The sequence below is a fragment of the Bubalus bubalis genome, chromosome 4 (genome assembly GCF_019923935.1).
Source record: "Bubalus bubalis isolate 160015118507 breed Murrah chromosome 4, NDDB_SH_1, whole genome shotgun sequence".
Taxonomy (NCBI): domain Eukaryota; kingdom Metazoa; phylum Chordata; class Mammalia; order Artiodactyla; family Bovidae; genus Bubalus; species Bubalus bubalis.
In genome coordinates, this window is record NC_059160.1 from 3,491,182 (window position 1) to 3,513,498 (window position 22,317).

A 22,317-nucleotide genomic window follows, 5' to 3' on the forward strand; every position below is an offset into this window, starting at 1 on the left:
GCATTGATTCACATCAGGCACATTAAAAATCAGACCGCTGAACACCATTCCCCCTCATTTCCCAAGTCCTGATTAGTAGCTGCTTCTCACCAGCATCTCAAGACTCTGCACTGCTCTCAGAAGTGGTTACAAAAAAGAAACGTGGAGTAGCCTTCCGGTTACCTAGGCAGTATACCTCCCGTTGTTCCAAGGTTTCCATGGTGGACATTTGTGCAAAGCTGCGTTGCTCCTGTCTCTCTGTAGTGCCGCCGCCTCTAAAAACCTGCGAGAAGCCCCTTTTCCTCGCGCGCGTCCGGAACGTCAGTACATGTCCCTGTAGATCTCCTGCAGCAGCGGGTGCAGGGCGGCGTCCGACTCCGTCTTCTTGATCACCTGCACCAGCTGTGCGTGCTCCGTGACCAGCTGCCGCAGGTCTGCCATCTTTTGCAGGAGTTTTGGGAAGAGGAAGACGTCGTCAGGATGGTTGTTCTGTAGGTGGAGTTTGAGCACGTGCACAATACCCTCCTGCATTTTCTCAATGTGTTCTACGTTTAGGAGGCCAGGCCGATCTACCCTCAGGAGAGAGGACAGAGGTGTGAGTGGGGTAACCAGCACAGTAATACCGAGGAACAGTCTTCAAGTCTGAGAAACCAAACATCCTGACTGGACCCTGCCTTTCTTACCCAAAGCTCAGCTGCCTTTACACACGGTCCACTTGCCTAGAAGACAGAGCTACATTTTCCCCAAATCGCTGGGCCTGAGACAGACAGGAGGAATGCTGCTGCTGCTGCTAAGTCGCTTCAGTCGTGTCTGACTCTGTGCGACCTCAGAGACGGCAGCCCACCAGGCTCCCCCGTTCTTGGGATTCTCCAGGCAAGAACACTGGAGTGGGTTGCCATTTCCTTCTCCAATGCATGAAAGTGAAAAGTGAAAGTGAAGTCGCCCAGTCATGTCTGACTCTTAGCGACCCCATGAACTACAGCCCACCAGGCTCCTCCGTCCATGGGATTTTCCAGGCAAGAGTACTGGAGTGGGGTGCCATTGCCTTCTCTGGACAGGAGGAATACTCGTTCTTAAATATTTCTTTTCTTTTTTTAAATGTATTTTATTTATTTGGTTGTACCCGGTCGTGCCTGCAGCTCATGGGATCGTCCATCTTCACTGAGGCATGTGGGATCTAGTTCCCTGATCAGGGATCGATCCTGGGCCCTCTCCACTGGCCTCGAGGAGCCTTAGCTGCTGGACCACAAAGGAAGTCCCTCTCAGTGTTTCTATGGCCTTAGAACCACGAGCTGCCTTACAGGGCGGCTGCTTCCTTTAGGGTTTATCTGATGAGCACCTGTCAGGGGAGAACTCCCAAAACATGAGGAGTAGCAGCTATACATACAGCCTACTTGTGCCTAATATGGAAAATGATACCCTTCTTCCTACATCATCTTAGGTACTCCGTTTCAACAATATTTAAGGAGTGTCATTATGTTCAACATAGGTTTAATGTGGTATAAAGCACCATTACAGGTACCTTCTGACGTGTGTGAGTGTGTGTGCTCAGTCATGTCCAACTCTTTGCAACCCCATGGACTGTAGCCCCCCAGGCTCCTCTGTCCATGGGATTTCCCAGGCAAGAATACTGGAGTGGGGTGCCATTGCCTTCCCCAGGGGGTGTTCCTGACCTAGGGCTTGAACCTGTGTCTCTTATGTTTCTTGCATTGGCAGGCAAATTCTTTACCACTGTGCCATCTGGGAAGCCCACCTTCTAATATAAATCAGACAAAAAGTAGGTGGAGCCAGAAAGGAATGAGGGGATGGATACAGGCTGGAGAGGGGGCTGAGGACACCTGGAGAGGGGACGTGTGAGGCTTGGACCAAGAAAAGTGGGGTAGACACCAGGTGACCTCCCCAGGTTGGCTCAGACATGGGGACCAGGCACCTGGGACAGCTCAGACCATGCATCCTTCCCTTGATCCAGAAAGATCAGCCCCCACCATTCATATTCAACAGGCAGTGCTCTCTTTAGAATCCTACACGTCACTGTGATTTTCAGAAGTGTTGCTCACAATGTGGACTTATCATTTTTTTGGAGGGGGGGATTGTAAAATAAATATTAGGTTTTTAAAGAGAGAAGTTTTAAAAGAGTAATAAGTGAATCCCACTTCATAATTGTAGCCCCATCATACAGATTTCATGTATGTCTCACCAGATATTTTTCTGATCTGATTATAATTTCTTTTATAAAACTGTGGTCACACTACTTATATAAACAGTCATGCATCACTTTCTCCACCACACTGCCTCTTGAGCATGCAGAGGACGGTGGCAGATTACATACAGCTGCCTTGCCACTCAGTGCATTTTACCTCCACTGACTGTGCCCAGCTAGATGGCCAGAGGGACAGACCTCACCCAGCTCCGTGTCCGGAGTTGGGGCCACTACGGCCAGCCTCAATTCCGCGAGTGAGGGACTCACAGGGGCACTACAGCTTCAGGCAGCAGTGGCCCCATGGCTCTCCCTTGTGGCTGGGTTGGGTCAGCCGAGTTTACAGTAGAGGGATGACCTTCTTAGACCCAGGACAGGGCTATTTAAAGGAATGTGAGGCTGAGCCAAAAATCTGCAGAGCCAGCTGCCCGTACAGAGGCCCAGGTTTTCCTTCACTGGAATCCATTTCCTCTGGCAAAGCATACTGTGCAGTCATACCTGTTAGCTAACTGCTTATGTTTTTCATTATGAAATTGCATAAGTGCACCAATACAGACAGCAACTGGACTAAGGTCCGTGTGGCACTTTATAGAGCACTGTCTGCAACGTGGCTACAGGATTATAATAACAGTTATAACACGGTCATCCCACGGTATCTGTGCGGATTGTTCCAGGACCCCTTGAGAGTCCCTTGGACTGCTAGGAGATCCAACCAGTCCATCCTAAAGGAGATCAGTCCTGGGTGTTCATTGGAAGGACTGATGTTGAAGCTGAAACTCCAATACTTTGGCCACCTGAGGCAAAGAGCTGACTCATTTGAAAAGACCCTGGGAAAGACTGAGGGCGGAAGGAGGAGGGGACAACAGAGGATAAGATGGTTGGATGGCAATACTGACTCAATGGACATGAGTTTGAGCAAGCTCCGGGAGTTGGTGATGGACAGGGAGGCCTGGCGTGCTGCGGTTCATGGGGTCGCAAAGAGTCGGACACGACTGAGAGACTGAACTGAACTGAAACACCCAAATCCATGAAAGCTCAAGCCCCTTACATAAAACGGCATATAACCCATGCACATCCTCCCAAACATATTGCATCACCTCTAGACCACCTGTAATGCCTCAGGCAGTGTAAACAGTATGTGAACAGTTGCCAGTGTGTGGCAAATTGAAGTTTTGTTTTTTGGAACCTTCTGGAATTTTTTTTCCTGCATGTTTTCCATCCACGGTTGACTCTGCAGGTGCAGATGAGTATGGAGGGCTGACTGAATATGATGGTGTTATTATAACACATATACATTGTAATATTACTACTATTATATCTGATATATAACAGTGGGTATGATACAATGAAAGTGAAAGTCACTTAGTCGTGTCCGACTCCTTATGACCCCATGGACTCTACAGTCCATGGAATTCTCCAGGTCAGAATACTGGAGTGGGTAGCCTTTCCCTTCTCCAGGGGATCTTCCCAACCCAGGGATAAAACCCAGGTCTCCCACATTGCAGGCGGATTCTTTACCAGCTGAGCCACAAGGGAAGCCCATGATAATAAGAAATATCACTAAATATTAATTATTAATGATACCTAATATATTTTGTTGTTGTTTAGTCGCTCAGTCATGCCCGACTCTTTGCAACCCCATGGACTGTAGCCCGCCAGTCTCCTCTGTCCATAGGATTTTCCAGGCAAGAATACTAGAGTGGGTTGCCATTTCCTTCTCCAGGGTTCTTCCCAACCGAGGGATCAAACCTGCATCTCCTGCATTGACAAATGGATTCTTCACAGCTGAGCCACCAGGAAAATGCCACCTGATATATTTTATTACTTCCTGACCCAGGGATCAAACCCAGTTCTCCTGCATTGCCGGCATATTCTTTGCTGTCTGAGCCACCAAGAAAGCCCTGATATATTAATCCTGTTATAAATAAAATATGTATTTATGTAGTTACAAATGGGATATATTACTACTTTACAAATGTGTTGTCACTCAACCACTCGGTCATGCCCAGCTCTTCTGTGACCCCATGAACTGTAGCCCAAGAGGCTCCTCTGGGTTGCCATTTCCTTCTCTGTGGGACCTTCCTGACCCAGGGATTGAACCCACATCTCCTGTTTGGTAGGCGGATAATGTGTTTTATATAAAGTAACATGAAGACACTGCCATACATAAAATAATCAACAGAGACCTCCTGTGCGGCACAGGAGACTCTTATTCTGTAACCACCTAAATGGGAAAGTAATCTGAAAAAGAACAGACATATGTGTATGTGTATCTGAATCACTTCTCTTACACCTGAAGCTAACAACACTGTAAGCCAATTATACTCCAGTATAAAATAACAATTGTTAAAAATAAAAAGTTAAAGCTCTGAAACTGGAAAAGTTACCTTTGCTACAATATGATCTGACACGGATCTCATTCTCACTGAACCCTGGTCAGTGTCACTGTGGGAGCTCGGACGCCCTCCCCACCGGCCCCCAGCAGTGCCTCCATGCCACTCACGTCGGATTTACCGCAGCTGGGTTCTCGAGACAGGAGGCCATAAGTGCCCTGGCACCGGCGCGAAATCAGCGACTTACCTCCACAGCAAATGATAGCAGCCACAAAGAGGGAAATATCACTGTCGTCCAGCTCCAGTGCATTGAACTTCATTGCAAAGTCGAACTTGGGCTCCATGATATCACAGAAGGGTTTTCTTAGGCTTTTAAGGAATTCACGGGTTATGAAGCCATTCCCGTAGGCTACCAACATCCCGTCTTTATTCATCACAGAAGACAGCATCGCAAATATGGCTTCGTAAACTCCATACTTCAGCAGAGTGACTTGGTCATTCAAGTCCAAGTTTGCAAACCCCGGGATGGACTTGGCAAACTCCGTGAGCTCGGTGACGGTCTCCACGGACGTGCACTGGCAGCAGTGGAAAATGCGGACTTCCGCCTCCTTGTTCTGGATGCCGTTGGCCACCAGCTTGGCCACCAGCGTCTTCTCGGCCATACACAGCGTCTCCATGTCGTGGATGACGAAAGGCTGGAAACAAAGACACTGGAATAAGTTGGACGACTGTGACAAGCTGTCTTCTTAATTGTCATGAAACTGATGGGTAGCCACTGTAGTTCAGCCGCCTGAGAATCAAAGTATGTACAAAACACAGTCTCCATCCTTAAACCACCTCAAAATTAGCTGGGGATAAAAAGACGTTTAATAGAGGACAATATACATCAGAAAGATAGTCAGCGTCATCGCCTGGAACTGGGGGGGATTTCATTGCTAAGGAAGTGAAGGACTTCCCTGGCAGTCCAGTGGTTAGGATTCCATGATTCCACTGCTTTGGGCGCGGGTTCAATCCCTGGTCAGGGAACTAAGATCCTGCATGCCTTGCAGCACGGCCAACAGCAACAAAGTAAAGTACTGATTTTGGCAATAAAGCTCACAAGAAAGAGAATATTAGCAAACCACTCTAAATATTTGATCATTTTCTCTGGATTCCCAAATACTGCTGCAATAGCCAATCATTACAATGATTCTTTGTTGTCTATAAACAGTGGTGGTGGTGGTTTGGTTGCTAAGTTGTGCCCGACCCTTGCGACCCCACGGACTGCAGCCCGCCAGGCTCCTCTGTCCATGGGATTCTGTAGGCAAGAGTACTGGAGTGGGTTGCCATTTCCTTCTCCAGGGGATCTTCCCACCCAGGAATCGAACCCAGGTCTCCTACATAGCTGGGAGATTCTTTACCGACTTAGCTACAAGGGAAGCCCTGAGCTACAAGGGCTTCAGGCCCTGAGCTATAAACAATAATGGTTCATTTATTTCAGAGACTCTAAAAAAAACCAAATCCTAGTATTTATTTTGGCAAAGTCATATTTAAATCAATGAAAAGTGATAAAACAAATGAAATGATCATAGTCACTGATCATTGGGGAATATGTTCTATTTTAACTATGAACTTTTGGTAAGTTGGGATTTCCTGGTGGTTCAGACAGTAAAGAATCTGCCTGCAATGCAGGAAACCCAGGTTTGATCCCTGGGTCAGGAAGATCCCCTGGAGAGGGAAATGGCAACCCACTCCAGTATTCTTGCCTGTAAAATCCCATGGATGGAGGAACCTGGTGGGCTACAGTCCGTAGAGTTGCAAAGAGTTGGACACGACTGAGCCACTTCACTTTCACTTGGTAAATTACTCATTACGTGCCTGCGTACTAAGTGATTCAGTTGTATCCAACTCTTTGCGACCCCATGGACCATAGCCCCGCCAGGCTCCTCTTGTCCATGGGATTCTCTAGGCAAGAATACTGGAGTGGGTTGCCATGCCCTCCTCCAGGGATATTATTCATACAGTAATTCTTAGTTTTTCCATTTTATGAACGTTAGAGATAACCATCCTTAGCCAACACTATTGAATGAATAAATTTCACATGTAAATAAATGTAACTCAGAAAGTTGGCTATCTGTGTAGAAGTGAATGAACAAGCACTGTTAAACCCTTGCTCTCTAGGGATAAACTGGAAAGCCTCACAGGACCCCCTTTCCTGGTGCAGGAGACTGAAATCTCCCCACCACTGCTCCACATTCTGAGACAGTCTCCACAAGCTCCAAATGCTTGTGGCAGCTCCCTAAACGTGGCCTTACCATGTGCATCCAAACCCACCGGTCCTATCATTTTAGAAAGATCTAGTGGGCTTCCCCGGTGGCTCAGATGGTAAAGAATCTGCCTTGAATATGGGACACCCGGGTTCGATCCCTGGGCTGGGAAGATCCCCTGGAAAAGGGAATGGCAACTCACTCCACTGTTCTTGCCTGGAAAATCCCGTGGGCAGAGGAGCCTGGCGGGCTACAGTCCAAGGGGTTACAAAGAGCTGGACACGACTGAGCGGCTAACACAGTGGAGGACAGACGAGATGGTGGGCCGTGGACCTGGAGCCTGTGTGCTCAGAAGAGATGGTGTCTCTGGTGGGTCTTGGGAAAACGGGCACAGAAGACACTGCAGCTGAAATGTGGCCCAACCTTCATGCGGAGCAGGAGAAATGGCAGCCTCCGAGGGAGCTCGCTGACTCTTCTGCAGGCCGGTGAGGAAGAGGCTGAGGCATTAGGTTCAGTCCCTGCTGGACAAGCACTGAGTGGACGAGCAGCCCAGTGATTTTAAGAACCACTCTGCAAGTGGGCAGATCGCATCACTGACAGAGCCTCCAGGCCCCACGGCATGACGCATGCCCTTTCTGGGCTCACGAGCATCGGGATAAGCCACCTGCAGGGCACCTGTGAGGTGTCCCTGGCACAAAGCTGGAGGTGCTGGGGTAATCTGACGCACTGTCTTTGAAATATCTAAACAGCATTCGCAAGATAGTCTTGGACCAAAAAAAAAAAAAGGATCTGATTTCACATCTGAGGCAAGGAAATATTTTTTAAATTATCTGTGTAGGACTGCAAACATCCTGAATACAAAACTTAAAGCCAAATTTCTAGCAATTCTCCAGTTTGATGGAGAAAGACTAAAACTATCTTTTCCCAAAGACTTTAAAAGCAGGCCAGGTTGACCATTTTGGGGGGAAAGTTTGGGGGCAGTTTCTATGAAGTTGGAGCTCGGATTTAAAGTGGACTAGAGAAATATTTTTAAAGAATAGATGGCAGTGTTGCCTCAATTGCAGAAAATACAATATAAGGCCACCTTGACTTTATGCAGATCACTGACTTTTTAAAAGCACATTCAGCAGAAATAAAAATGTTCAATGAATTTTTTAAAAAATGAGTTTTGTTGTTAAAAAAAAAAAAACTGGAAAAACACTGAGCTAAATGAAGTTAAGTCCTGCCAGCGTCTTTAACATAATGAGTGTACACTGTCTATCTTTAAGAATGGGGTTAGGGACTTCCCTGGTGGTCCAATGCTTAAGGCCTTGCCATGCAGGGGACGCCAGTTCAATCGCTGGTCGGGGAACTAAGATCCCACATCCCACGCCACTAAGCCCAAACTAGAGAGTCTGTGAGCCACAAGGAAAGATCTCACGTCTCAACTAAGACCCAATGCAGCCAAATAAATATTTTTTTAAAACAGAAATCACCTGCTAAAAAATTTTATTAAAAAAAAAAAAGAACTGTTTGACTGCAGAATGCCTATTATTATTATTGGTAAGACATTTCATAGGACTAGTACAAACTGGTTACATAATTTTCAGGGCCCAGTGCAACATGCCAGTCACTTACTCAGAAGCAATTAAGACTTTCAAGACAGTGACAGAGAGCATGAAACCCCAGCGCAGGGCCCGCTAAGCGGGGGGCGGTGTGAGACAGGACACACAGCCAGGACGCCAGCCCTGGACTGGTTTTACGTGAAACATTCTCTCATAAATGAAGACTTCGATCGTAACGAGTATTTCATTTTTATAAAATTATCAGTTGGGTTTTAGAAGGCAGGCCTCATTAACAGGCAAAATTAGAAACCATTTGGATTCAAAACAAGTGCAAACATTTAAAACCATGTTTATTACAGCCAAAGAGAAATTGTAGAGTAAGACTCTTGAAAGTTTGCCAAACTTTATTGAGAACTATTCTCCATTAGACTATTTTAGAAGTCCTGGAAGCTTTCATTTAACTTTGGAACGTGCCTTTTCTACTCAAGCTTGAATATGAATATATCTGATGTTACAGGTGGTCATTTCAAATCAATGAAAGTGAAAGTGAAGTCGCTCAGTCGACCCCATGGACTGCAGCCTACCAGGGTCCTCCATCCATGGGATTTTCCAGGCAACAGTACTGGAGTGGGGTGCCATTGATGTTACAGGTGGTCCTTTCAAATCAATGTAGCACATCATAAAAAGTTTAAACAGCATAAGGCAGAAAGCTGCCCGCTTTCCCCTCAGAACTGTGCATGCATGCATGCTAAGTCCCTTCAGTCATGTCTGACTCTTTGCAATCCTGTGGAGTGTAGCCCGCCAGGCTCCTCTGTCCAAGGAATTCTCCAGGCTAGAATACTGGAGTGGGCTGCCGTGCCCTCCTCCAGGAGACCTTCCTGACCCTGGTCTCTAGGTCTCCTGCCTGGGCAGGTGGCTGCTTTACCACCAGTACCACCTGGGCAGCACCCACCCAAATCGCTCTGGGCCAAATCCAGAAGGCTCCCCTCACTGATACATTTTTTTTTTTTTGCTCACACTTGAAATGTTCTATGTGTGTTAATGATGTTCCTTGACCCTGGTCTCTAGGTCTCCTGCCTGGGCAGGTGGCTGCTTTACCACCAGTACCACCTGGGCAGCACCCACCCAAATCGCTCTGGGCCAAATCCAGAAGGCTCCCCTCACTGATACATTTTTTTTTTTTGCTCACACTTGAAATGTTCTATGTGTGTTAATGATGTTCCTTATTAGAGTTCATTTCCGAAACACGTTCAAAGAGCATGTTCTGTGAAAACTTAGGCAGCGCTATCTTTTAGGAGAAATTTAATTGTGAGTTATTTGGCAGAATCGCTTTGGATGACATTATCTAATAAGCTCTTGATGAGGTTTTACTACACATTTCTTGATATAAAACAGTATGTTCTTCAGCCTACTGACAACTGAAGGTATAGGTATAATATTTCAGTGTAGCACAGCAGGCCAGACCCCAGGGTGTGGTGGGAGGGGGTGTCAGCAAGGTCCACAGTGCCTGGGCAGCTCTACCTCTGTCTGAGCGCAGATGGAGTAGCAGACACTGTGGCCCCGAGCTGGATGCTCCAAGCTCTGCGTGCCCTGGGCAGGCCAGGGAGACAGGGGAAGGGCCGTGTCTCCATGTATATGGGGCATGGGGCGGGAGGTGAGCCCACCTGGGAGCAAACAGGGTCATCAAAAGCAGTGACTGTCCCCTGGACACTCCCTTTCAAACTGGTACCCGTGATGCTGCGGTTTGGAGGTGGGGGCAGAAGCAGGTGACAGACCCTTAGCCATACGCTGAACTCCATTTTTCCTATTCCGTGAAACCCAAACCTAGACTACTTGTCTATTATTTATTTCCTTGAGGCCAAAACACAGATTCCTCTCCCCAGGCCACTGTGTGACAGTCCTCAGCTGTCCAGGTTCCCACTGGCCTTGGGTGACGGGCTCCTCCTCGGAGTGCGTGGACCTCAGTGGGGTACGGGAAAGATACTCTACGGAAATCAAGTTAATATTAAAGAAGAGTGTTTGGCTCAGAGTAAAGATGACTTTTAAGTTTGCTTTACATTCTGAAAACCCAAGGGAGAAGTAGAAGGTCTCAGCAACATCTCAAAAGATTCAAAGAGATAAAAAATTTGGACTACAAGATCAAACCAGTCAATCCTAAAGGAAATCAACCCTGACTATTCGTTGGAAGGACTTGATGCTGAGGCTGAAGTTATAATACTTTGGCCACCTGATGGGAAGAGCTGACTCATTGGAAAAGACCCTGATGCTGGGAAAGATTGAAGGCAGGAGGAGAAGGGGACGACAGAGGATGAGATGGTTGGATGGCGTCACCGACTCAATGGACATGAGTGAGCAAGCTCTGGGAGATGATGAAGGACAGGGAAGCCTGGTGTGCTGCAGTCCGTGGGGTCATAAAGTGTCGGACATGATTTAGCGACTGAACGACAACAACTCGGGGCTGTACCAATCATCTCCAGGATAGAAATTCAAAGGTGAAAGGTTACTTTGCTTTCACCCCCGTGATGTGGAAAGGATTGAGTCTGTGCTGGCCCAGCGTGGGTGCAGCTTTACCAATTTAACGAGAGTTCGCTCAAACCCTTCTAAAGTACCTCAGCCTATTTCATTGGAGAAATCACCAAAGAATGAAAAGACTCAGTAGAAAAGAGGCTGGGTGTGTTCATGAAAGTAAGAAGCTTGTGAAATGCTTTATTTTCCTGTGACTAAAAGTTCCAGCTTGTAATTCCCAATAGGGATGGCTTCAAGCTACTCATTAGTACACATTAAACCTGTTGCACCATGCTCGTAGGGAAGAGGCAGAACATCTTGATTTGCCAACCTCGGGCCATGCCCCACTTTGAAGCCCACTCTGAGATCAGTCCTGTAACGGAGACAGGCTGGGCTCACTGTGGGGTGGGGGCCAGGCGGGGGCCGGGTGGCGCTAGGCTGGGCAGGCAAGCGTCAGCGCCCACAAGGGGCATTCTTAGCTGCTTCCAAGAAGGTCCAGAACTGTCCAAAAGACAGTAAAAATAAAGTTACTGAAAACAAAAGGACCCCTTCTAAGCCCGGAGATGTCATTTGCTTCTCACTGGAAAGATGAGGGGTGGGTAGGAAGGGGGCACGCTGGTGAGGAAAGAGTATTTTTTAGGAGCAAGGATACAGGGGCACATTCTGAGTCAGAAGGGAATGGTTTCATTTTCTGAGATTAAAAACAAAAATCACTGATACAGCTCTAAAATCTGGTAAACTATTAAACAGAGTTTTGGGGTACATTAATTACACAGTCATTATACTAACTTGGTTGCTGGGAGCGTTGAGGTGGATCAAATGGATGGGAATTGCTGTCAGGCTGAGTTTCATAGTCTCTGAATGAAAATGTTTCCATTGCATTGTCTGTCGTTTGCCTCGGGGATAAATATTATTTTCTCAACATTCAGAACATACTTCCTCCACCCTCTGCTACGACTCTAGCTGACGGGTTGCCCAGGGAGCCCGTCAGACTGTAACAAACAGACCAGAGCCACCCACCGGGTTGTTGTTGGTCTTCCCGGCAAGGATGACCCGGGCCTTGACTTTGTTCATGTTGAAGTTCTTTAAGTAGGCCTCGTAAATCCTCTTGGCCAGAGATTTGAGATCCGCGGTTTCGGAATCTTCTAGGTCATGCTCACACGTAAGGATTTCTGCCTTCAATTTTGCTTTTTCAGATCTTGGCATTCGTCCAAAACGAATCGCTAGGGGTCGGAGGGGAGACACAGAATCATGGAAAACAGAGAAATGAAGGACGTAACGGGGAGTGATGACTACCAGCTGCAGGGAAAGTTCACACTACGGGCCAAACTGTGGGCGAACATTAGCAGGAAGTCAGAACACACTTCACGGCTCAGCTTTCTCCCTGTGGAGCGGTGGGCATGCTACTCACACTCCATGTAGCCTAGACTTTCAAAACCAAAAGGTTAAAGTAAAAATAGCACCATTACTCACTTCATCAATAGGACGGGCTCAAGGTCACTTGATGTCATTAAGTATATAATTGACCCTTTCAATCAAGGAGATGAAAGTGAGCCTTAGAAGGAGTTAACTATTACCTTTTTCTTTTTCAGAAGGTAGATGAGCAACTCTTACGAACATTATTTTAAACTTACTTTCACGTAGCGATTGGCATGTTTTAAAATAAAAGTAGGGGGCCTTCCCTGGCGGCCCAGTGGTTAGGACTCCATGCTTCCAATGCAGGGGGCGTGGGTTTGACTCCTGGCTGGGAAAGGATCCCACATACCACATGGCTTGGCCAAAAAAACCCAATAATAATAATAATTAAAATAAAAGTATGACTGAATATAATTAAACTTATAATATGGTAAAATGTTTGAAATGGCACACATTTCATATATATGATCTGAACATTATCTCTGTGATTTCCAATTGTTTGCAAAGTCTTATATCCAATTTTCACCATTTGAAGCTTCTAACCATAACACCAAGGGCGCTACTGGATTTCTGCTCTCTAAGACGTACTTTCTTAGGTTCTCGTGTTACAAAATGACCTGAATATTAAATGCTGCAGCACATTCATTCAAAGTACAGCACGTTCCAAGCCCACAAGGGAGGCAGACGGAGGCATGGGTGGGTGAAATTTGAGAGACAACCTTACCTACCGTTATGGGACATCCCAACTGAAAGGCACTTGTGGAAACGACAGTATTGGCACTTATTCCGATTCTTTTTCTGAATCTTGCAACTACGGTCACATTTGTCATACACCAGCTTCAGCCGAATCGTTCTCCTAAAGAAACCCTGTGGATGAACATACAGTTTGTTAAAGACTAGGAACTGATGATCAGTGTCATTCCTTTATTCACACTTCTTGTTGTTCACTTACTGTCTCTTTTAAGATGAACTAAATGTAGAGAAATGGTTCATCTAAAAAGCCCAATGTAGGGACTCCCCTGGTTAAGACTGAGCTCCCAGTGCTGGGGGCACGGGTTTGATCCCTGGTTGGGGAACTAGATCCCATGTGCAGCACAGCCCGGGCAAATAAAAAAATAAAGTTCGTAATTTAAAAAAAAAGTCTGATATAATTGAGGCAGTTTGAAAATTTGAAATTTCATTCCATGGAAAAGGAAAAGTAAGAAAATGAGGCAAAATTCAAAGTAATACCAATACCTCCTCACCTGGGAAGACACAGTCTCCCAAAGAGTGACTCCACCCAGCTAAGATTTCTACAAATGTGACTTTCTCTTCTTAGAGAACAGGTCCATTTGGGTGATGAAAATGTTCTAAGCATTTTTGTGGGAGAATATAAACTCTCTAAAAGATAAAGATTATACAATAAAGGGAGGCTAGCTGCTTATAAATGGAGAAGGCAATGGCAACCCACTCCAGTACTCTTGCCTGGAAAATCCCACAGATGGAGGAGCCTGGTAGGCTGCAGTCCATGGGGTCGCTAGGAGTCCGACATGACCGAGCGACTTCACTTTCACTTTTCACTTTCATGCATTGGAGAAGGAAATGGCAACCCACTCCAGTGTTCTTGCCTGGAGAATCCCAGGGACGGGGGAGCCTGGTGGGCTGCCGTCTATGGGGTCGCACAGAGTCCGACACAACTGAAGCAACTTGGCGGCAGCAGCTGGTTATAAATAACTTTCTTGCTTTATAAAAGCATCTTAAACTTTACCCAGTGAGAAACAACTTTAAAAAAACCCAAAGTAAACAAAGGTGACTAAGCCATGGCCCAGCGGAAAGACAGCCTTGCAAGGAGCAAGGCACTCGCCACGGGGCCCGCGGTTGGGGTGGATGGGCCCCTGGCACAGAGGACACACTGGGCTGTGCCGCAGCATCTGGGGAGGACTCAGCCCGGGGTCTGGCCTTTGGCTGGCACATGCTGCGGGCTCCACCACTGCCCTCTGCGGCCTTCTGAGGACGATGGAGAGAGAATGTGCGCGGAAGCTCTCTGACCTCGCGTCCCCGTGAAGGGAGCAGCCTTAACGTGGTTCATTCTCCTTCAAACAGCACACTTGCTACATCACGAACAAAGAGCAGGCCAGCAATATGCCACAGGCTTTCCAAAGAGAGAAATGAACGTGTTACTGGGGTCAGTTTCTGATCAACAGCTTTAACGTGCTTGTGCTAAATCACTTCCGTCGTGTCTGACTGTGTCACCCCATGGACTGTAGCCCACCGGGCTCTTCTTGTCCATGGGATTTTCCAGGCAACAATACTGGAGTGGGTTGCCATTTCCTTCTCCAGGGGATCTTCCCCACCCAGGGATTGAGCCCGAGTCTCCTGCGGCTCCTGCACTGCAGGCGGATTCTTTACCACTGAGCCACCAGGGATGCCCTTTAGCAGATCTTTCTTACTAACGACAAACATTTGTGTATAAAATAAAGGGAAGCACACGTGGTCCCTGAAAGGTCACTTTTCTCCGCATCCAGGGTCCCCATACCTTGCAGCCCTCACACGCGTGGACACCGTAGTGGTAGCCAGAGGCTTTGTCCCCACAGATCCTACACTCGATGTTCAGGGCGATGGTGGATGACTCCTCGGCACTGCCAGGGACCGCGGGGTAGGAGACAGACGAGGGGCTCGAGGCGGGGGACAGGGTGTCTAGGAAAAGAAGGGGAGGGTTTATGAACTTCCATGCTCTCACCATCCAGCATCCAGACCAGCTTTCAGAGGATCTGATCCCTGCCTAACCACCCCTGCCCTCAACTCCCCCTACCCCACCGCCCCGGGCTTTCACTGGGGAGGCGTCAGCTGGTGGGTAGGGCTCCCTTCCTGTGTCAGCCCTGGCCCAGCCCTCCCACAGCGACCAGGGCGGGGATATCTGGAAGCTCCCCTAGCCAGGGACTCCCCAGCTGAAAAAACAAAAACAAAAAACAACTATATCCTTTAACCCATAAAAATCAAAACAAAATGGACCAAATCATGGCCCCATAGAAAAGGCCACTTCCCAAGCAGCCTATACACACGAATGCTCACAGCAGCTTTATTCTTCATTCCAAAAACTGAAGTGTCCCACACAGAACTTGTTGCTTTTTTTTTGCATCCTCCCTTCCAGCCCTTTTGTACTTGTTAACTCAGTAAATTGCACCAGAAAGACAATAAAAATCCATGAGGGCGACCCAAAAGCACAACTCAAGAAAAAAAGAAGTTGGGCTTTCTTAAAATTAAAAACTCCTGCTCTGCAAAAGACACTGTTAAGAAAATGAAAAGACAAGCCACAGACTGGGAGAAGCTATTTGCAAAACACATCCGCAATAATAGAGCTGCATCCCAAATACATGAACGAGTCTTACAGCTTGACAGCAATGAAATTAAAAACTCAATTAAAAACAGAGGATCTGGATAGATATGTGGCTGAAGAAGACACAGAGAGCAAGCAAGAACATGAAAACATGCCCCCCATCAATGGTCGCTGGGCAACTGTGAAGTAAAACAACGAGACATCACTGTGCAGCTATCAGAATGGCTAAAATCCAAAAAACTGACACCATCGAATGATGGTGAGGAGGTGGAGGAAAAGAAGCTCTCATTCTAGGGAAGCAGAATGGTGCAGCCACTTTGAAAGACAGTTTGGCGCTTTCTTATGAAGCAAAACAGTCTTAAAGAATTACACTTCTAGATATTGACACATGGTGCTGGAGAAGACTCTTGAGAGCCCCTTGAACAGCAAGGAGATCAAACTAGTCCATCCTAAAGGAAATCAACCCTGAATATTCATTGGAAGGACTGATGCTGAAGCTGAAGTTCCAACACTTTGGCCACCTGATGTGAAGAACTGACTCATTGGAAAAGACCCTGATGCTGGGAAAGACTGAAGGCAAGAGTAGGGGGCGACAGAGGATGAGATGGTTGGATGACATCACTGATGTGATGGACATGAGTTTGAGTCAACTCCGGGACTTGGTGATGGACAGGGAGGCCTGGTGTCCTGCAGTCCATGGGGTCGCAAAGAGTTGGACCAGACTTGGCGACTGAACGACAACAACAATATTGACAAAAGTGATCTGAAAACGTGTGTCCACACAGAAACCTGCATGTGAATGTTTTCAGCAGCTTTATTCTTTATAGCTGCTTTACGGTGCTGTGTTTAGTTGCTGCCGTACAGAACGGTGACTCAGTCACACACATATGTTCTGTTCCGTTACGGTTCGTCACAGGACACTGAACGTGGTTCCCCGTGCTGCACAGCAGGACCGCGTTGTTTTTCCACCCCGTATATACCAGTTTGCATCTGCTAATTCCAGCTCCCGATCCTCCCCTCCCCCCTCCGCCCCCTTGGGAACCCCAAGTCTGCGCTCTATCTCTGTGTGTCTCTGTTTGGTAAATATGCTCATTTCTGGTCAAGTTTTAGATTCCACACGTAGCTGATGTCATATGCTATTGGTCTCTCTCTTGACGACTTCGTATGAAAATCTCCAGTTGCATCCATGTTGCTCCAAATGGCTGAGAAAAATGAAAAATCACTTCTTTTTTGTAGTGGCTGAGTGATATTCCATTGTACCTACATATGCAGCATGTCTTCTTTACCCACTCCTCTGTCGATGGATGTTTAGGAGGTTTCCATGTCTTGGCTATTGTGGACAGCGCTGTAGCAACTTTATTCTTAATTGCCAAGAGGCCCCTCAATAGGTAAGGTCAGTTCCAAAAGGCTACATATGCGGTTCTTAATATCTGACATTTGGGGAAAGGCCGAGCTATCGGTGGTAAAAAGATCAGCAGCTGGAGTCGGGTGAGGGAGGCAGGGCTGAATGGGTGAAGCACAGTGGCTTTTTCGAGGTGGTGAAACTATTCATATGAAATTGTAATGGTGAATACACGATCTAATTTACTGGTCAAAATCCACAGAGTTTTACAGTTCAGAGTGAACTTTAATGTGTGCAAATAAAAAAAATAATTGAGGAGGTCCAGGGTCTCCAGAATGGCACACAGAATGCAATTATACAACCTAACTATATCACAAATGTGGGAAGCATTGGTAGGAAAGCTGATGAAGCTTTCGCCTGCATGACCTTGGAAATGCATGGAGCCTGTGAGTCCAGAGGAAAAGGGAACTGCGCCTGCTCACTGTCCTGAGCTGGTAAGGTTGTCCCCACAGGGCTCTGGGGGTCAGTTCTGAGGGCGCTTCACTTGCTGTTCTGCCATTCGGTCCTGTCTGACTCTTTGTGACGCCATGGACGGCAGCATCCCAGGCCTCCCCGTCCATCACCATCTCCCGGAGCCTGCTCAAACTCGTGTCCATCGAGTCGGTGATGCCATCCAGCCATCTCATCCTGTCATCCCCTTTTCCTCCTGCCTTCAATCTTCCCCAGCATCAGGGTCTTTTCCAGTGAGTCAGTTCTTCACATCAGGTGGCCAAAGTATTGAAGTTGCAGCTTCAGCATCAGTTCTTCCAAAGAATTGTCAGGACTGATCTCCTTTAGGATGGACTGGTTGGATCTCCTTGCAGTCCAAGGGACTCTCAAGAGTCTTCTCCAGCACCACAGTTTGAAGGCATCAATTCTTCAGTGCTCAGCCTTTTTTTATTGTCCAGCTCTCACATCCGTACATGACTGCTGGAAAAAAACCATAACTTTGACGTAGGCAAAGTAATGTCTCTGCTTTTAAATACGCTATCTAGCTTTGTCATAGCTTTTCTTCTAAGGAGCAAGCATGTTTGAATTTCATGGCTGCAGTCACCATCTGCAGTGATATTGAAGCCCAAGAAAATAAAGTCTGTCACTGTTTCCATTGTTTCCCCATCTATTTGCCATGAATGGTGGGACCAGATGCTATGGTCTTAGTTCTTTGAATGTTGAGTTTTAAGCCAACTTTTTTACTCTTTTTCACTTTCATCAAGAGGCTCTTTAGTTCCTCTTTGCTTTCTGCCATAAGCATGGTATCATCTGCATATCTGAGGTTATTGATATTTCTCCTGGCAATCTTGATTCCAGCTTGTGCTTCATCCAGCCCGGCATTTCACATGATATACTCTGTATATAAGTTAAATAAGCAGGGTGACAATATACAGCAGCCTTGACGTACTCCTTTCCCAATCTGGAACCAGTCTGTTGTTCCATGTCTGGTTCTAACTGTTGCTTCTTGATCTGCATGCAGGTTTCTCAGGAGGAAGGTAAGGTGGTCTGGTATTCCCGTCTCGAAGAATTTTCCAGAGTTTGTTGTGATCCACACAATCAGAGGCTTTGGCATAGTCAGTGAAGCAGAAGTAGAAGGCACTACACCGGAAATGAAAAACTAAATGTTCATTTAATGATGGTGGATGGATGGATGGATGGTGGATGGATGGATGGATGGTGGATGGTGGATGGATGGATGGTGGATACTGTTGGAGTATGAGCTCACAGATAAGAAGAGGCTAGAGTGGTCCATGAGGTGGTGGATTAGAGGTACAGACATTTGTTTGAACTTATAGTACCTTAACATAGAGACAGACAGCTGTATATAGAAATACAGACACGTGTACATATGTGGGTTTGTATGTACACATCTATGTCTGCTCCATCAGCTGAGAGAGCCTAAAAGGAAAGATACTCCAGGGAATTTACTGGTGGTCCAGTGGTTAGGACCCCGGGCTTTTACTGCCAAGAGCTCAGATTCTATCTTTGGTTGGGAAAACTAACATCTGGCAAGCCGTGGGGTGTGGCCAAAAAAAAAGGAAGATAAAGAAAAGATACTCCAAGAGCAACCTCAAATGCTTAGAGGGAACAGTATGGAGTATCTCAGAATTCTCAGGACCATGGGTAAAACACTCAAAAGGGTTTTGCCTCAGAACTGGGGCAAATTACGTCTAGAATCAGCACTGCTCTGGGCCCATCTAACAAAGCTTAACCACAGGACCTGAAAGGATCAACATTTTCCACGTTAAAACTTAACTGCCTCCCAGAACAGGACTTAAGAATATTTATGTAAATACAAAATATCCATCATCAACAAAATCCACAATGTATGGTATCTAAAAATAAACTGTAAAGAAAAAAAAAATGCACAGAAGCAGAAGAACATGATCCATTCCACTCCTATTTATCCAAGAGAAGTGGAAGCACTGTTCACACAGAGGTGTGCACGTGAACCTTCCAGCAGCTGTACCTGCAACAGCCAAGACCTGGACACAACGAACATTTATCAGCGATGTGGATAACAGACCATGGTAAGCCCAGGCGGGGAGTGCTACATGAACTGTTGATACACGCTGCCAGTGCAGATGAATCTAATTTGGCTGAGGGAAAGGAGTTAGAGTGAAAAGAGAACACGCTGTATGATTCCATCTATATAAGATTCTAGGAAATACAAAGTGACTGAAGATAGAAAGCAGACCAGTGGTGACTTTGGGAGAGAGGGAGGTGTGGTGGGGGGAGGAATCACACAAGGGCGCAAGTAGACTTGGGGTGATGGGGCTGCCATTTGATTGTGCGGATGGCTGCACAAGTCTCCGTGTGTGTGTGTGCGTGTGTGTGTGTGTGTGCGTGTGTGTATGTGCGTGCGTGTGTGTGTGTGTGTGTGCGTGTGTGTGCATCTGATTGCACTGTTTGGATATGTGAAGTTTTTATGTCAATAAAGCCAGCTACGGGGGTAGGGCAGGAAATACAGACTGGCAGAGCAAACAGTCTCACCCGTCCAATCTCCTAGGTGTAAATTTGCCCGTGAACACATTTTACAGAGGGCCCTCCCAAATCTGCAATTTACATAACTTAGAAATATCACCAAGGGGGCCATTAGAGACAAGGACGAAAAATCAAATTTACAAATAAGAAATCATTTTACCTCTCAAATGAATTGGTAACAATAGCAATGAAAAGCCTAACAAGGAGATGAAGATTTTATGGATTATGAAATGATTCTAAACGATCAAAAGGTTTAACTAACCATGATAAGGAGAACTGGAGGGAAGTAAAAATGGATGACCACACACCCACCACCTTAGCGGCCAGTGGCCGAGAGTCAGGGACGTGTGTCTGGTCACTTTCTGTAAGCTCCCCTTTCTTCCTTTCTGCCATGGTGCACACCCTGTCACAAACACCACCTCAGTGCAGACCCCTGTGTGTGAGGTGAACAACGTCCACCCCAGCAGGCTCGCGGGTCATGCACTCTCAACCACGCTCTCCATGACACGGGTTTATCCGTGAACACGGCTGCCAGCCAACCTCCAACCTCCCTCTCCTGGCGTCACTGAAGGTCAGTGCACAGTCTCGGAAACCATCTTCCTGGGGTGGGGACATGGGAGAAGGTGGGGGAGCGAGCCCTGGACACAAGGGGAGCCGTGGGGGTGGAAGAACACAGAGACCTGCCACCAGACACTGCCGGGAGAACCTTCTCGGTTCTCCCAAGGGAGCCGGGATAATCCACGATCGGAGTGGTAAACCGCACACACATCTCCTGGCCGGTTCAATCCTGACTCCTCCAGTCCCAACCCAACACCCACTCCTGCCAAGAAGGACAGTGGAGTCCAGTCCACCTCCAAAGGAGCCTCCTTTAAATCAAGGGTGCAGTCTACACCACATTATCCCAGGGTGGCTTTTTTTGGGGGGGGGCATGCTGCAAGGCTTGAAGAATCTTAGTTCTCCAACCAGGGACTGAACCCATGTCCCCTGCAGTGGAGGCGTTGGAATCCTAGCCCCTGGACCGCCAGAGAAGTCTCCGGGGTGGCTTACATGTTGCCCAGAGAGATGGACTGCACTGCGACTCCCTCTTTCCCAGTGAGGCTGCCAGACTAGACCCCACATTTCACTGCTTTGTATCTGCCTCGCCTGATACTTGATGTAGTTCTTTTCTTTTTTTTTTACCATAACCGTCTTAAAATTCCTTTTTTTGTTTACAGTTTTAATATTTTTTTACTAAAGCATAGTTGATATGCCACATTGTATTAATTTATGCTGTTCAGCAAAGCGATTCAGTTGTACACATATACATATATACATTCCTTTTTAAAATATTCCTTTGCATTACGGTTTATCATATGCAAAAGACCCTGATGCTGGGAAGGCGAAAGCAGAAGAGGGTGGCAGAGAATGAGATAGTTAGATCATCAACTCAATGGACGTGGATTTGAGCCAACTCTGGAAGAGAGTGGAGGACAGAGGAGCCAGATGTGGTGCATCCACGGGGTCGCCAAGAGTCAGACACAACTGAGCGACTGAACAACAGCGACAAAATTAATATAGTTCTCCATGCTGTGCAGTAGGGCTTTGCTGTTCATGCATCCCGTACATGAAGGTTTACAAAAGAGTAGGAAGATGGTTCATATCCGTTTCCAGGCAAGACAGTGATTTTTATTACAATAGGAGTCTCTGCTTTAAAGAAACATAAACTCACACCATTAAAACACAAAGCAGCTGCCAGCTGAGTTTCAAGCATTATGTGACTTATGTCCAGCTTTTATAAAGAGGACACACCGTGAGACGCCTCAAAAGCCCAGCGGCACGGGATGTCACGCTCTCACGGCTGCAGATTTCAAGGCAGAAAGATGCAACCTCTCCTCCAGGTGACGCGAACACTGTTCTCTGCAGAAAAAACATTTCTCAGTAAAGCTTTCCAGGAAGTAGTACGCTTACCTGTAATAACGGAGCCATCTGATCCTGGACCACTTCCTAAGTACTGGTATTCTGTAAAACTGAAGCTTCCGGAACTGTCCTCCCCAATAGACTGAGAAATCTCTTGAATGGTTCCCATCTCTTGTAGGAAGTCTGCCGAGAGCGGGCTTTCCAGGTCATCAGCCTCCAGTGGGGAGAGGGGACCGATGGGGCTCTCTGTGTCCACCATCTCCATTGGGAGGAGCTGGTCCCACTGCCCAGCTCCGATCTCCTGGGAGGAGAGAGAAGCCGTCGGTGAAAACACTGGAGACCCGGAGGGCCACTGGCTTTCCTTGAATGGAAGCATCACTGGCCAGTGGACATGCCTGAACTCATAATCGAAAGAGTAACATTGTCAGCCATTCTCCTTCCGCTTGACTCCTGATAAGCTCAGTAAGAAAAGGAACATATTGTATTCTTATTATTTTTTATTTTGGTCAAGCGGCTTGCAGGATCTCA

General features: G+C 46.9%; 1 protein-coding gene across 1 annotated transcript; it reads right to left on the reverse strand.

Annotated features, from left to right (window-relative positions):
• Positions 1-227: 227 nt before the first annotated feature.
• Positions 228-22,099, reverse strand: PPARA (peroxisome proliferator activated receptor alpha; the record flags this gene model as incomplete). Its single annotated transcript, NM_001290911.1, is given in 6 exon segments — positions 228-548; positions 4,757-5,204; positions 11,825-12,027; positions 12,949-13,087; positions 14,736-14,896; positions 21,841-22,099. Coding segments are annotated over 6 exon segments (1,413 nt in total). The 3' UTR covers positions 228-300.
• Positions 22,100-22,317: the final 218 nt, after the last annotated feature.